Source organism: Coregonus lavaretus, assembly GCF_964263955.1.
Source record: "Coregonus lavaretus genome assembly, chromosome: 34".
Lineage (NCBI taxonomy): Eukaryota > Metazoa > Chordata > Actinopteri > Salmoniformes > Salmonidae > Coregonus > Coregonus lavaretus.
Genome location: NC_140021.1, coordinates 3735647 through 3752115, shown reverse-complemented (window position 1 = coordinate 3752115; position 16469 = coordinate 3735647). Strand labels below are relative to the sequence as shown.

The window sequence follows — 16469 nt, the reverse complement described above, 5'->3', positions numbered from 1 at the left end:
CTCTTGATCAACACAACATAAAAACTGACATAACTCCCCAAAATATATACATTAAAAATATATGTAATGGAATATTTAAGATGAATAAAGTTCACATTCAGGTTAGAGTAATTAACATAATGTTTGCAATATTGATATAGTTTCCCTTTCTGTAACACATGATTTCCAGTATTCTGTTTCTAACACTCGGGATGATGGTCACTAGAATCAATGCTGCATGTTATGGATTAAACTCATAACTGTTGATAGTGATTGACTCCAGACTGGAGGTCCAAGGACTGAGGACACACTGATTATTATTGTATTCTGTGAAACACTGATTCTGTAGTAGCTGACAAAGCCACTGCCTTTTCTTTTGACTTCCTATAAGCCTCTCAGGCTGGTGTTGACAGAACATTTGTGTGTCTGATTAGGATATAAAGGGCTGGTCTCCAAGAGGCCAGTTAGACATTATCTCTGCTTCTATGCTGGAAGTTGTCTCCCTGTTGCAACTTGTATTAATCCAGATTGATTTATGATTGACTTTATCAATGATTTCTCTTCTCTTTTGTTCAGAGAGTCACAAATATCATACCCCCAAGACATGCTAACCTTTCACCATTGCAATAACATGGGAGGTTAGCATTTTGGGGGGGGGAGTATGATATTTTCTCACTCATCATTTTTCACAATTCATTTAGGATTATCCGTCCTCGTGGTAGCATCCACATTAATGTACAGTAGAAGTGTTTAGAAACATATTCTATTCTTATTTGCAATAAAAGTGACTGCAGAATGACACAATACATTATTTACCATTAATTTCTATTGGGCACAAAATAATCTGAAACAACCAAAACAAACAGCAAATGCATCCAAAGAGTGTGTACAGTCACAAGCTTGATGTTGTCATTGTGTGCTAATATGGGACTAAATACTACACATTTTACTACTTTAATACACATAAGTTAATTTGTCCCAATACTTTTGGTCCCCTAAAATGGGGGGACTATGTACAAAACGTGCTGTAATTTCTAAACAGTTCACCCGATATGGATGAAAATACCCTGGAATTAAAGCTGACAGTCTGCTTTTTAACCTCATAGTCAATGTTTCATTTCAAATCAAAAGTTCTGGAGAACAGAGACTAAAAAGTTAAATAAATGACACTGTCCCAGTACTGTTGGAGCTCAGTGCACACAAGACATACTGTATATACCCCAAATACTTAAAATGCACCTCTTTGATTCACCTGTGCATAAAGCCCATCTATGTAGTTAAGGTGTGGTTCCTGGGGCCCTCTCCTGGTCACATTGACTTCAGCGTACTCACTCTCCTGCCCCTGGACCCTGTTCCTGTCCTGGGCTGCAGCTGGGGTCTCTTTGGGCCGTAGTTTGGAGAAGTCTATGTCACCATAGTGGATCTCTTCAGGCTGGTCTTCTGCAGGTTCCTCTGGTTTCTCTCCGGCTGTGGTCTGGTTAACGCACACCGTCCCAACCGGGGAGTTCTGTGGAGAGAACACAGAGAGAGGAACAGGTGTAAAGTTCTAAGCTCAGTCATTTGTAAAACTCTAAAGTCAGCAGGTTACACAACACATACTGAGGGGATGTCAATGACAATGTCAATTAAACTGACAGAAGAAAATAATTACATTTTGACAACAAATGAGCTCCAATCTACAGAAAATACTGTCAAAGTCCAACAGCTATTCTGTTATCATTTGATGTTCTCACAAGACGTAGCATTGCTATCAGTGTGGTCATCTCCCCGTGAACTTCCTCTAAAATGATGTTAACCTCATGGCTTTGGGTAGTTTCATCATTAATTCAGTACTTCCTTAGATACACTTTGTAGATGTGTTATGAAAGTTGAGCCTTATACCCACCTGTCCCTGTGGATTGTCCATCCTTTCAAGTCCATCGGGGAGCCTAGAGTTTCTCCTCCTGGAAGACATTTAAAAAGGTATTCTGAATCCACTGAGAGGGTTTTCATATGCAAAAGGACAAACACAACATAAATAAATAGTTTTGAATTGATGCCAGGAATAGTTTTTACCATCCATAAAGACTGATCAGGCTGATAAGCAGAAAGACCCCCAGAGTTCCTGCTGCAACCCCAAAAACCATTCGGTTAACAGGCTCTTCTTTACCTGAAAATACAGCACATATTATGGTCATTTCTAACTAAAAGATCACTAAAGTACACAACATGAACAAAAGTATGTGGACACCTGCTCGTCAAACATCTCATTCCAAAATCATGGGCATTAATATGGAGTTGGTCCCCCCTTTGCTGTTATAAACAGCCTCCACTGTAGCATTAAGATTTCCCTTCACTGGAACTAAGGGTTCTAGCCCGAACCATGAAAATCAGCTCCAGACCATTATTCCTCCTCCACCAAACTTTACAGTTGGACCTATGCATTGGGGAAGGTAGCGTTCTCCTGGCATCCGTCAAACCCAGATTCGTCCGTCGGACTGCCAGATGGTGAAGCAGGATTCATCACTCCAGAGAACCGGTTTCCTATTCTCCAGAGTCCAATGGTTTTGAGCCTTACACCACTCCAGACGATTCTTGGCATTGCGCTTGTTGATCTTAGGCTTGTGTGCGGCTGCTCGGCCATGGAAACCTATTTCATGAAGCTCCCCAAAAATAGTTCCAGTGCTGACGTTGCTTCCAGAGGCAGTTTGGAACTCGGTAGTGAATGTTGCAACTGAGGTCAGATGATATTTACGAACTATGCGCTTCAGCACTCAGCTGTCCCGTTTTCTGAGCTTGTGTGGCTTACTGCTTCGCGGCTGAGATGTTGTTGCTCCTAGAAGATTCCACTTCACAATAACAGCACTTACAGTGGACCGGGTTAGCTCTGGCAGGGCAGAAATTTGACGAACTGACTTGTTGGAAAGGTGGAATCCTATGACAGTGCCTCGTTGAAAGTCACTGAGCTCTTGAGTAAGGCCATTCTACTGCCAATGTTTGAGTATGGAGATTGCATGGCTGTGTGCTCGATTTTATACACCTGTCAGCAACGGGTGTGGCTGAAATAACCAAATCTACTAATTTGAAGGGGTGTCCACATACTCTTGTATATACAGTGTATATTTAATCTAAGATTGTGTCCAACGTGCCTGTTTTACCTATAATAGCCAGCTTCACTTCCTTTGACTTCCCAAGGCCGTTACTATTTCTTGCTTCACAGTAGTACAGTCCTCCATCACCATCAGTCACATTGAGGGTGTAACTCTGTCCAGATGCTACCTGTGTTGGTTTACCCCCACTGATCTTGAACCAGGTGAAGTTTGTCACAGGAGGGTTGGCTGTACTGCTGCAGGTCAGATTAACACAGCTGCCCACTAATACTGGACCAGCTGGACTGATGGAGGCCGAGGTGTTCTTAGGAGAGACTGAGGGAGAGGGGTTCATTTAGAATGTATCTGGATGTGGTACATTGAATAATCTAATTAAAACCACTCTATGACAATCAGTGAAAACATGATAGAATGATCTATTCTACAGGAAACTGTGACTAAATCTTACATGAAACGTTAAGCATCATGGTATGTTCAGCTGTCTTGTTGCTAGTCCCTACTGGGTAGATTGCAGTACAAGTGATGTTCTTCTCATGATGAAGGTATGACGGAGTGAAGGTCACCGTGGAGAGAACTGATTTGGTTTGGTCTGGATTCTCCTGCAGTTGGTTCTCAGGTGTGAACTGTGTTGGGAGAGTCCATGTCAGCTCAGGGGGGTGTTCGGGACAGGGAGCGACAGCAGAGCAGTTCAAACTGACAGGGGTCCCTTCCTTAACCTCACCTGAGACAGTAATGATGGGACTGGGAGGCAAATCTGTAATACATAAAAAATTAAGATATTTTACTCTGACAGACACACTGTCTACTTGGTCTTATTCTACTCATATCATTTTAGAAAAGTTGAAAAAAGTTAAATAGTCTCTGTCTTCTTACCCCTGACATCTATATTACTAATAGCTAAACTGTCCACTTGTTCTACTCTTATCTGTGATGCAAGGAATCTAAACTGGATAAAATAGTTGGTAAACAGTTAAATTGTCTCTTACCCCTGACATCTATATTAACAGACTTGTCTGGGTCTGTTGCACGGTATGGTTGACTTTCAATCCTGAAGAAGTATTTATCAGAGTAACTGGTGGTTACATTGAAGAAGACTGTGGTGCAGTTCTTCTGGGACATGTTTCCAGTTATGTTCCCTTGATATCTGTAAACCGTCTTACTACTGTGAAATATCACATTGGCCTGACCTTCACCAACTTTTGTTGATCCTTTCAACCACACTCCAGACGTAAGTATTGTGCTGTTAAATGTATAGTAATTTTGGTTTGCAATATCAAATGCACATGGGATTTGCACACAGGAGCCAGTCAGTACATTCAATTTGTCTGGCATTGTGGCGATCAAATGTCGTTGGCCAAAACAGGCCAAAACACCTGCAACATAAAGGACAACATCAGGGAGGTTATATGCTCTTTTCAGTACAGTCACTCTCTCCCAATATTCTGCCTCTGCATCAAAACATATGAACTCATTTCAATGTACAGGTGATTCCTGATGTCCTGACTCCATGCCCTAAACTGGATTATGGACATATCTGGAGCAAAGAATGTTTGAATCCAGAATATTAAACTGTACTTATCAGGAGTCAACTGTACACTTTTCTACACATTGAGACAGATGGGAATATAGCTCATACCATGAAATATCATGACTTGTGCTTATTCCTCTGTCTGATTCATAACTAGCTGTTGCTGTGTGGAAGACTCACCTGACATAAAGAGGCCAATGAGAAAAAACATGTTCTCAGGACAAGCCATGTGAGAACTCACACACTACTGATCACCTGAAACAGGTCAAACACACACTTACTGGTAGAGTAGCTTAACTCACACAACACATTGCATTGAACAATCCCCATATCAAATACAGTATGTCTTTCAGTTGTGAAGCTAATACATGAACGTATTGTAGTACTTTTACCATATTAAATCTAATTTCTTGTAAATAAGTTCCTTTAATTTATGTTGAACATTCAAATTAACAGAAAATATAGTGAAGAAGTCGATACTTACCCTAGACGGTAACGTAAACGGTCTACAGAAGAGACGATCACACACCCATAGTGTGGTCTGACTAAAGTGATGAAATTCATGTGGCACATCTCACATCTCATCAGTGACGTACTTCCTAATAAGAGTGTGAGAAACATTGTCTGAAAACATACAGTGGGGAGAACAAGTATTTGGTACAGAAACCTTTGTTTGCAATTACAGTGATCATACGTTTCCTGTAGGTCTTGACCAGGTTTGCACACACTGCAGCAGGGATTTTGGCCCACTCCTCCATACAGTCCTTCTCCAGATCCTTCAGGTTTCGGGGCTGTCGCTGGGCAATATGGACTTTCAGCTCCCTCCAAAGATTTTCTGTTGGGTTCAGGTCTGGAGACTGGCTTGGCCACTCCAGGACCTTGAGATGCTTCTTGCGGAGCCACTCCTTAGTTGCCCTGGCTGTGTGTTTCGGGTCGTTGTCATGCTGGAAGACCCAGCCATGACCCATCTTCAATGCTCTTACTGAGGGAAGGAGGTTGTTGGCCAAGATCTCGCGATACATGGCCCCATCCATCCTCCCCTAAATACGGTGCAGTCATCCTGTCCTCTTTGCAGAAAAGCATCCCCAAAGAATGACGTTTCCAACTCCATGCTTCACGGTTGGGATGGTGTTCTTGGGGTTGTACTCATCCTTCTTCTTCCTCCAAACACGGCGAGTGGAGTTTAGACCAAAAAGCACTCTTTTTGTCTCATCAGACCACATGACCTTCTCCCATTCCTCCTCCGGATCATCCAGATGGTCATTGGCAAACTTCAGACGGGCCTGGACATGCGCTGGCTTGAGCAGGGGGACCTTGCGTGCGCTGCAGGATTTTAATCCATGACGGCGTAGTGTGTTACTAAATGGTTCTTTGAGACTGTGGTCCCAGCTCTCTTCAGGTCATTGGCCAGGTCCTGCTGAGTAGTTCTGGGCTGATCCCTCACCTTCCTCATGATCATTGATGCCCCACGAGGTGAGATTTTGCATGGAGCCCCAGACCGAGGGTGATTGACTGTCATCTTGAACTTCTTCCATTTTCTAATAATTGCGCCAACAGTTGTTGCCTTCTCACCAAGCTGCTTGCCTATTGTCCTGTAGCCCATCCCAACCTTTTGCAGGTCTACAATTTTATCCCTGATGTCCTTACACAGCTCTCTGGTCTTGGCCATTGTGGAGAGGTTGGAGTCCGTTTGATTGAGTGTGTGGACAGGTGTCTTTTATACAGGTAACGAGTTCAAACAGGTGCAGTTAATACAGGTAATGAGTGGAGCACACGAGGGCTTCTTAAAGAAAAACTAACAGGTTTGTGAGAGCCGGAATTCTTCCTGGTTGGTAGGTGATCAAATACTTATGTCATGCAATAAAATGGAAATGAATTACTTAAAAATCATACAATGTGATTTTCTGGATTTTTGTTTTAGATTCCGTCTCTCACAGTTGAAGTGTACCTATGATAAAAATTACAGACCTCTACATGCTTTGTAAGTAGGAAAACCTGCAAAATCGGCAGTGTATCAAATACTTGTTCTCCCCACTGTAAGTGCTATGAACATTGACATTTTTTAATGAACCTTCTACTTTTGCACAATTTGTTTCAGTCACTTGAGACATTGCAGAGGTGGCCTTAGCCATGTTTCACCAGTTTCAAATGAAATGGGCCTCAGCTGCCCACTGACTGATTCTTAACACAAAGTGGGGGGAGGGGGGAGGGGTAAATCCCTTTTTGGGGTTAGGACAAGACAACAGCTTTTTGAAACGGGACCCCAAATCACTAAGTAAAAGGCAATTTTGACAAAAGCTGTATCCCTTCTGAACAAAACCCTCTTGGACCTGCCCAAGGCCTTCTGGGAGAAGGAGACCCAGGAGCCGAGGGCGTACTTTACCCAGCAGTTGAGAGCCGACCTCCCCCAACAGGTGGAGGGAGAGCTGAAGGCTCTGGAGGACAGGGTCAGGAATTGAGAGGTGGAGGGACCAGATGATTCAGAGAGAGAAGAGAGAAAGTATGGACTATTGGACACTACACTATGCTGATGCTGCAATATGGTGGGGATGGGGATATGGTGGGACTGACAGAAAAGGGACTAACAAGCTCATTTCAGTTTTGTGGAAACTGCTTTTCCTATATGTGGGTAAAATGTAAAATAATACGATGAAAAGACTTGTCTGTATGCAGTTCAGGATACCGAACACTGTCAATGGATATATGAGTAGGTATTAGGTGATAGATCAGAACAATGTTTAACAGCATCTTACTGACATCTTGCAATGAAGTATACAGTGCCTTCAGAAAGTATTGATACCCAATAATAACAAAGTGAAAATATGTTTTTAGAAATGTTTGCACATTCATTGAAAATGAAATACAAAAATATCTGATTCATATAAGTATTCACACCCCTGAATCAATACATGACTGAATCACCTTTGGCAGCGATTACAGCTGTGAGTCTTTCTGGGTAAGTCTCTAAGAGCTTTGCACACCTGGATTGTACAATAGTTGCACATTATTTTCAATAATGAGCCCCGTGTAGCTCAGTTGGTAGAGCATGGCGCTTGCAACGCCATGGTTGTGGGTTCGATTCCCACGGGGGGCCAGTATGAAAATAAAATAAAAATGTAAGCACTCACTAACTGTAAGTCGCTCTGGATAAGAGTGTCTGCTAAATGACTGAAATATAAATACATAAAATCTTCAAGCTCTGTCAAGTTGATTGTTAGAGAGCCATTTTCAAGTCTTGCCATAGATTTTCAAGCCGATATAAGTCAAAACTGTAACTAGGCCACTCAGGAACATTCAATGTCATCTTGGTAAGCAACTTCACTGTATATTTGGCCTTGTGTTTTAGGTTATTGTCCTGCTGAAAGGAGAATTTTTTTACCAGTGTCTTTTGAAAAGCAGACTGAACCAGGTCTTCCTCCAGCATTTTTCCTGTGCTTAGCATATTTCCTAAAATACTTGATGTCAAGCGTAGCTATAAAATGGTGCAGCCATCACCATGCTTGAAAATGTGAGAGTGGTACTCAGTGATGTGTTGGATTTGCCCAAAACATAAGACTTTGTATTCAGGCCATATGGCCATCAGGCCATGTCTTTGCAGTTTTACTTTAGTGCTTTATTGCAAACAGAATGCATGTTTTGGGCCCTAGCTGCCCACACTGTGTGTGTTAGCCACTGATTGAACAGCTTTATATGGCCTATACATTTCATTTCTGCCAGAAATGATACAGTTATACATAAGATGTTTTTCATGGTGGGATAATCATAATAATAGCAGTTTATGTAGAGGGGGGGGGGGGTAAATGTCCCTTTTTGGGGGTATAATAACACCTCAACAGCATGTTGAAACAGGCCCCCAAATTGCTAAGTCCTCCCCTGATACATCAATAAATATAATAAAGGAAACTTTAGGTAATATAACCATCTTCCCTGTCTCCCAGGCTTCAATGGGAATGTATGTGGATATTTTTTTTAAATTGAGCTAAATCATAAACCAAAATCCACTTTTCATTTCACACAAGACAGAAAAAGAAAGTTACATTTGAGTTCGATACAAAACAAATTATTGTAACATCATTTTTCAACTGAAAAACAGACTTGGTATGAAACAAAGTAACTGTAATTGCATCTGACTGATTCTCACACACCACTCAACTTCTCCTTCAATAACTTCCTGTTTTTCTTGCTTCACTTCCTCTTTGGAGTCTATTTGCCAAGCAGAGCCTGGTGGGCTGGATACCACATAGAAACATTATTTTCACGCCACTTCGATACGGAATGGACTTTTTCGTAGTTTTCAGTCGTTTTCAAGTTAGGAGGATTACAGTTAAGGGTTATGGTTAGTGAAAATGCTCTCCTAAACAGGGCCGGACTACGGCATTTGGGCCCCCCTCCCCTTTTACTTACTGCATTTCAACCCATTTTGACATGGTGCAGAGAGCATTTTGCCATGGTGCAGAGAGCATTTCAACCCATTTTGCCATGGTGCAGGGATAAGTATTTACAGTTTTATAATGCTATTCTACACATTTTGTCATGAAGCTGACAGAAAATGTTGCAGCTTTAAAGCTAATTTCCTGCTATTCTACACATTTTGCTATCATATGCTGTCTGGGGCCATTCAGTAATCCAGCCCTGCTCCTGACCTGCTACCAAAATCACTTCTTATTGAAGTGGCTTGAAAAGAGTGTCCCGGGTTCCACAGGGGAGAGCCAGCGACCTGCAGGGCATGAGCGGCAAGGTGGACATGGTCGCCCTTTCAGTAATGTCTAGAGAGGATACAGCTTTTGTCAAATTGATGTCAAAAGTTGAATTTGTTTAGCATTTTAGCTAACCATAACCCTTTCTCTTACCTTAATCTCATTTTCCTAAACCTGCCACGTTAATTATCCGAACCTGCTGCATAAGTTCTCCTAAACCTGCTAGTAAAAGTCCATTTTGACAAAAGCTGTATCCCTTCTAGACAAAAACCTCATCAAACTTTTGGGAGAAGGAGACCCAGGAGCCGAGGGCGTACTTTACCCTGCAGTTGAGAGCCAACCTCCCCCAACAGGTGGAGGGAGAGCTGAAGGCTCTGGAGGACAGGGTCAGGAATTGAGAGGTGGAGGGACCAGATGATTCAGAGAGAGAAGAGAGAAAGTATGGACTATTGGACACTACACTATGCTGATGCTGCAATATGGTGGGGATGGGGATATGGTGGGACTGACAGAAAAGGGACTAACAAGCTCATTTCAGTTTTGTGGAAACTGCTTCTCCTATATGTGGGTAAAATGTATGAAATTACAATGAAACGACCTGTCTGTATGCAGTTCAGGCTACCACTCACTGTCAATGGATATATGAGTAGGTATTAGGTGATAGATCAGAACCAACGTTTAGCAGTATCTTACTGCGCTTTCCATGACATAGACTGACCAGGTGAATCCAGGTGAAATCTATGATGCCTTATTGATGTCATTTGTTAAATCCACTTCAATCAGTGTAGATGAAGGGGAAGAGACAAGTTCAAGAAGGATTTTTAATCCTTGAGACAATTGAGACATGGATTGTGTATGTGTGCCATTTAGAGGATGATTGGGCAAGACAAACATGTTTAAGTGCCTTTGAACGACGTGTGGTAGTAGGTTCAAGGCACACCGGTTTGTGTCAAGAACTGCAACACTGCTGGGTTTTTTCACACTAAACAGTTTACTGTGTGTATCAACAATGATCCTCCATCTAAAGGACATCCAGCCAACTTGACACAACTGTGGGAAGCATTGGAGTCAACATGGGCCAGCATCTCTGTGGAACGCTTTCGACACCTTGTTGAGTCCATGCCCCGATGAATTGAGGCTGTTCTGAAGGCAAAAGGGGGTGCAACTCAATATTAGGAAGGTGTTCCTAATTTTTGGTATACTCAGTGCCTTCAGAAAGTATTCATACCCCTTGACTTATTCCACATTTTGTTGTGTTAATGCCTGAATAAAACATTGATTGGTTTTCTCACCCAGTTACACACAATACCCCATAATAACAAAGTGAAAATATGTTTTTAGAAATGTTTGGAGATTTATTGAAAATGAAATACAGAAATATCTAATTTACATAAGTATTCACACCCCTGAGTTAATGCATGTTAGAATCACTTTTTGCAGCGATTACAGCTGTTAGTCTTTCTGGGTAAGTCTCTAAGAGCTTTGCACACCTGGATTGTACAATGTTGTCTTAGTAATTAACTCTGGTGTATATTTGGCCCTGTGTTTTAGGTTATTGTCCTGCTGAAAAGTGAATTTGTCTCCCAGTGTCTTTTGAAAAGCAGACTGAACCAGGTTTTCCTCTAGCGTTTTGCCTCTGCTTAGCTCTATTCCATTTATTTTATCCTAAAAAACTTGATGACAAGCATACCCATAACATGGTGCAGCCATCACCATGCTTGAAAATATGAAGAGTGGTATTCAGTTATGTGTTGTGTTGGATTTGCCCCAAACATAACACTTTGTATTCAGGACATATAGTTAATTTCTTAGCAAAACGTTTGCAGTTTTACTTCAGTGCCTTATTGCAAACAGAATGAATGTTATGGAATATGTTGATTCTGTAAATGTTTCCTTCTTTTCACTCTGTCATTTAGGGTAGTATTGTGGAGTAACAACAACATTGTTGATCCATCCTCAGCCATTAAACTTTGTAACTGTTTTAAAGTCACCAATGGCCTTATGGTGAAATCAGTGGAGGCTGCTGAGGGGAGGACGGCTCATAATAATGGCTGGAACGGTCCAAATGGAATGGCATGAAACACATTACCACGAGCGAAACTGAGTTAGGAATGAAGCCTGTATCTTTTTAGTGACTGTGTGTATTGATAAACCATCCAAAGTGTAATTAATAACTTCACCATGCTCAAAGGGATACACCCATCTTCCAATAGGTGCCCTTCTTTGTGAGGCATTGGAAAAGCGCCCTGGTCTTCGTGGTTGAATCTGTTTGAAATTCGCTGCTCGACTGAGGGACATTACAGATAATTGTATGCGTGGGGTACAGAGATGAGGTAGTCATTCTAAAATCATGTTAAATACTAGTATTGCACACAGAGTGAATCAATGCAACTTATGTGACTTGTTATGCAAATCTTACTCCTGAACTTATTTAGGCTTGCCTTAAGAAAGGGGTTGAATACATATTGACTCGAGAAAGTTCCACTTTTCATTTTGTATTTTTTTAATGTCTAAAAACATTATGGGGTTGTGTTTAGGCCAATGACACAACATCTCAATGTATTCCATTTTAATGAGATATGTAAAATGTTGGACCAATAAGACCAAAAGATTTCATGGAAATTGAATGTAAAGGTTTTGATTACAGTGTAATTAATAAACAACCTTGAATTCAGTCCCAATTGTTCATCTGGTTTAACACTCAACATAAAAACTGACACAATAACTTCTAAATAGATATAAAGTTAAAATAGATAATATTATTATTCTGGTAACAGCACAAAAGATGCAGAGAAACAGTGACTAGTAGATGTTAACACCATTCTGCCGTCATGTAGACTTACTTCACCAACTTCCTGTCTTGTATCAGACCACTGTCTCTCCAACTAACTGTGTCTTCTCTCCTCAGTCATCATTGACTTTATATGGTCTTAATCTGCCTTCAGTAAGATAGTTGAACTCAGCAGTTCCTCTATACTGGAACCCATTAAACGGATGCTCTGTGAACTCAACACTCAAAATGAATTGGCTAAAAATAAAGAGTAGCCTACATCATCGTATCACCACTATAGTAGCAGTTAAACACTTTTCATCCCAGAAAATTCTACAAATATGCAGATAATCAAAGAGCACACAAATATAAAAGTAACTAAAGTACCAATAGAAAACTGATACATAATGACATTAATCTACATAAACACTTAATATCTATTGGCAAAATACTTAACATGCACCTCTTTTATTCACTTGTACATCAAGCCCATCTAGGTAGTTAAGTGGTGGTTCCTGGTCCCCTCTCCCGACCGTGGCCTGGTTAGAGAACACCGTCCCAACCGGGGAGTTCTGAGGAGAGAACACAGAGAAAGGAACAGGTGTCAGGACAGACACTTCAGAAGAAGAATGACTTCATAGTTACAGTTAGTTATACAACACAGTATTCAATCAATTCTTCCTTAAATGCACATTCTAGATGGGTTTTAAAAGATGACTCTAACATTCCCACCTGTCCCTATGAACGGTCTGTCATTTCAAACCCATTGGAGAGTCTAGATGTTCTCCTCCTCCTGGAAGACAAGAATAAATCATTTAGGTATTCATATACAAAAGCACAAACAGCATGATAAATATGTTTGCATTGAGGCTTGGAATAGCTTATTACCATGCAAGGAACACGATCAGGCTAAAAAGGAAAAGCAACGCCAAGGTTTTTCCTATAATTTCATAAACCTTTGGGTTAACAGGCTCATCTTGCCCTGTAAATAAAGCACATATTGTATGGTCATCTGTTCCAAAAAGAGGAAACATTTTGCACATTGTCTAATATTACAAATTACACGTGTACTGTAGATGTACAGATGTAAGATCTTAATTTGACCAGTATTGTTGCAGCAAAATAATCCTGCAGCAAAAGTATTTGAACATTGAGTCCATAATGTTGTTCCATTGGTGGTTAGGCTATTAGCTGGCCAAAATAAGGCTACATGAAAAGTGCAATACTATTAATACAACCATGTTTTGGTGCAGGTGTTCTGTGAATTTATGTAAATCACAAAGCTTATCTGCATTTCCCACGGTGCAAGAAACTTCTCAGCAACAAAATAGTAATCAATTTAAGATCCTACAACTGTATCATGCCTAGATACATATAGCAGGCATGCTTTATCTGGTCTGTTCCACAAAAACAAGTATATATCTTCTACATTATATCTATCTATCTCTATATTGTTCTTAATGTTGTGTCATATTGAATGTGCCACTGCTTCTACCTTTAATAGCCAGCTTCACTTCCTTTGACTTCCCACGGCCTTGACTATTTCTTGCTTCACAGTAGTACAGTCCTCCATCACCAACAGTCACATTGAGGGTGTAACTCAGTCCAGATGCTACCTGTGTTGGTTTACCCCCACTGATCTGGAACCAGGTGAAGTTTGTCACAGGAGGGTTGGCTGTACTGCTGCAGGTCAGATTAACACAGCTGTCCACTAATACTGGATCAGCTGGACTGATGGAGGCTGAGGTGTCCTTAGGAGAGACTGAGGGAGAGGGGTTCATTTAGAATGTATCAGGATGTGGTATATTGAATAATCTAATCAAAACCACTCTATGACAATCATCAGTGAAAACATGATAGAATTATCTATTGTACAGGAAACTGTGACTAAATCTTACATGAAACGTTAAGCATCATGGTATGTTCAGCTGTCTTGTTGCTAGTCCCTACTGGGTAGACTGCAGTACAAGTGATGTTCTTCTCCTGATGAAGGTATGACGGAGTGAAGGTCACCGTGGAGAGAACTGATTTGGTTTGGTCTGGATTCTCCTGCAGTTGGTTCTCAGGTGTAAACTGTGTTGGGAGAGTCCATGTCAGCTCAGGGGGGTGTTCGGGACAGGGAGCGACAGCAGAGCAGTTCAAACTGACAGGGGTCTCTTCCTTCACCTCACCTGAGACAGTAATGATGGGGCTGGGAGGCAAATCTGTAATACATTAAAAATAAATATATTTTACTCTGACAGTCACACTGCCTACTTGGTCTTATTCTACTCATATCATTTTAGAAAAGTTTATAAAAGTTAAATAGTCTCTGTCTTCTTACCCCTGACATCTATATTACTAATAGCTAAACTGTTTCACTTGTTCTACTCTTATCTTTGATGCAAGGAATCTAAACTGGATAAAATAGTTGGTAAACAGTTAAATTGTCTCTTACCCCTGACATCTATATTAACAGACTTGTCTGGGTCTGTTGAACGGTATGGTTGACTTTCAATCCTGAAGAAGTATTTATCAGAGTAACTGGTGGTTACATTGAAGAAGACTGTGGTGCAGTTCTTCTGGGACATGTTTCCAGTTATCTTCCCTTGATATCTGTTGACCGTCTTACTACTGTGAAATTTCACATTGTCCTGACCTTCACCTAATTTTGTTGATCCTTTCAACCACACTCCAGATGTAAGTATTGTGCTGTTAAATGTATAGTAATTTTGGTTTGTAATATCAAATGCACATGGGATTTGCACACAGGAGCCAGTCAGTACATTCAATTTGTCTGGCATTGTGGCGATCAAATGTCGTTCGCCAAAACAGGCCAAAACACCTGCAACATAAAGGACAACATCAGGGAGGTTATATGATCTTTTCAGTACAGTCACTCTCTCCCAATATTCTGCCTCTGCATCGAAACATATGAACTCATTTCAATGTACAGGTGATTCCTGATGTCCTGACTCCATGCCCTAAACTGGAGCATGGACATATCTGGAGCAAAGCATGTTTGAATCCAGAATATTAAACTGTACTTATCAGGAGTCAACTGTACACTTTTCTACACATTGAGACAGATGGGAATATAGCTCATACCATGAAATATCATGACTTGTGCTTATTCCTCTGTCTGATTCATAACTAGTTGTTGCTGTGTGGAAGACTCACCTGACATAAAGAGGCCAATGAGAAAAAACATGTTCTCAGGACAAGCCATATGAGAACTCACACACTACTGATCACCTGAAACAGGACAAAAACACACTTACTAGTAGAGTAGCTTAACTCACACAACACATTGCATTGAACAATCCCCATATCAAATACACTATATACACATAAGTATGTGGACACCCCAACAAATGAGTGGATTTGGCTATAAATTGAGCACACAACCATGCAATCTCCATAGACAAACATTGGCAGTAGAATGGCAATGCTGAAGAGCTCAGTGTCTTTCAACGTGGCACCATCATAGGTCCAATTTCTGCCCTGCTAGAGCTGCCCCGGTCAACTGTAAGTGCTGTTATTGTGAGGTGGAAATGTCTAGGAGCAACAACGGCGGAGCCGCGAAGTGGTAGGCCACACAAGCTCACAGAACAGGACCGCCGAGTGCTGAAGTGGGTAGCTCGTAAAAATCGTCTGTCCTCGGTTGCAACACTCACTAACGAGTTCCAAACTGCCTCTGGAAGCAACGTCAGCACAATAACTGTTCGTCGGGAGCTTCATGAAATGAGTTTTCATGGCGGAGCAGCCGCCCACAAGCCTAAGATCACCATGCGCAATGCCAAGAATCGTCTGGAGTGGTCTGAAGCTCGTCGCCGTTGGACTCTGGAGCAGTGGAAACGCGTTCTCTGGAGTGATGAATCACGCTTCACCATCTGGCAGTCTGACGGACGAATCTGGGTTTGACGGATGCCAGGAGAACGCTACCTGACCAAATGCCTAGTGCCAACTGTAAAGTTTGGTGGAGGAGTAATAAAGGTCTGGGGCTGTTTGTCATGGTTCGGGCAAGGCCCCTTAGTTCCAGTGAACAGAAATCTTAAAGCTACAGCATACAATGACGACTCTGTGGTTCCAACTTTGTGGCAACAGTTTGGGAAAGGCCCTTTCCTTTTTCAGCATGACAATGCCCCCGTGCACAAAGCGAGGTCCATACAGAAATGGTTTGTTGAGATCGGTGTGGAAGAACTTGACTGACCTGCACAAAGCCCTGACCTCAAACCCATTGAAACCCTTTGGGATGAATTGGAACGCCGACTGCGAGCCAGGCCTAATTGCCCAACATCAATGCCCGACATCACTAATGATGTTGTTGCTGAATGGAAGCAAGTCCCCGCAACAATGTTCCAACATCTACTGGGAAGCCTTCCCAGAAGAGTGGAGGTTGTTATAACAGCAAAGGGGGGACCAAC

The 16469-nt window shown here is 41.5% G+C and overlaps 1 protein-coding gene across 1 annotated transcript; it reads right to left on the bottom strand.

Annotated features, from left to right (window-relative positions):
• Positions 1-1207: 1207 nt before the first annotated feature.
• LOC311109221 (sialic acid-binding Ig-like lectin 7) lies at positions 1208-14633 on the bottom strand (the record flags this gene model as incomplete). The annotated part of the gene is made up of 10 exons (XM_084152069.1): positions 1208-1486; positions 1865-1922; positions 2035-2128; positions 3117-3383; positions 3517-3822; positions 4055-4441; positions 12527-12635; positions 13680-13825; positions 14031-14267; positions 14501-14633. The coding sequence occupies 10 exons, from the start codon at positions 14631-14633 to the stop codon at positions 1208-1210; spliced, it is 2016 nt and encodes a 671-aa protein (XP_084008195.1).
• Between the last annotated feature and the right edge of the window lie 1836 nt (positions 14634-16469).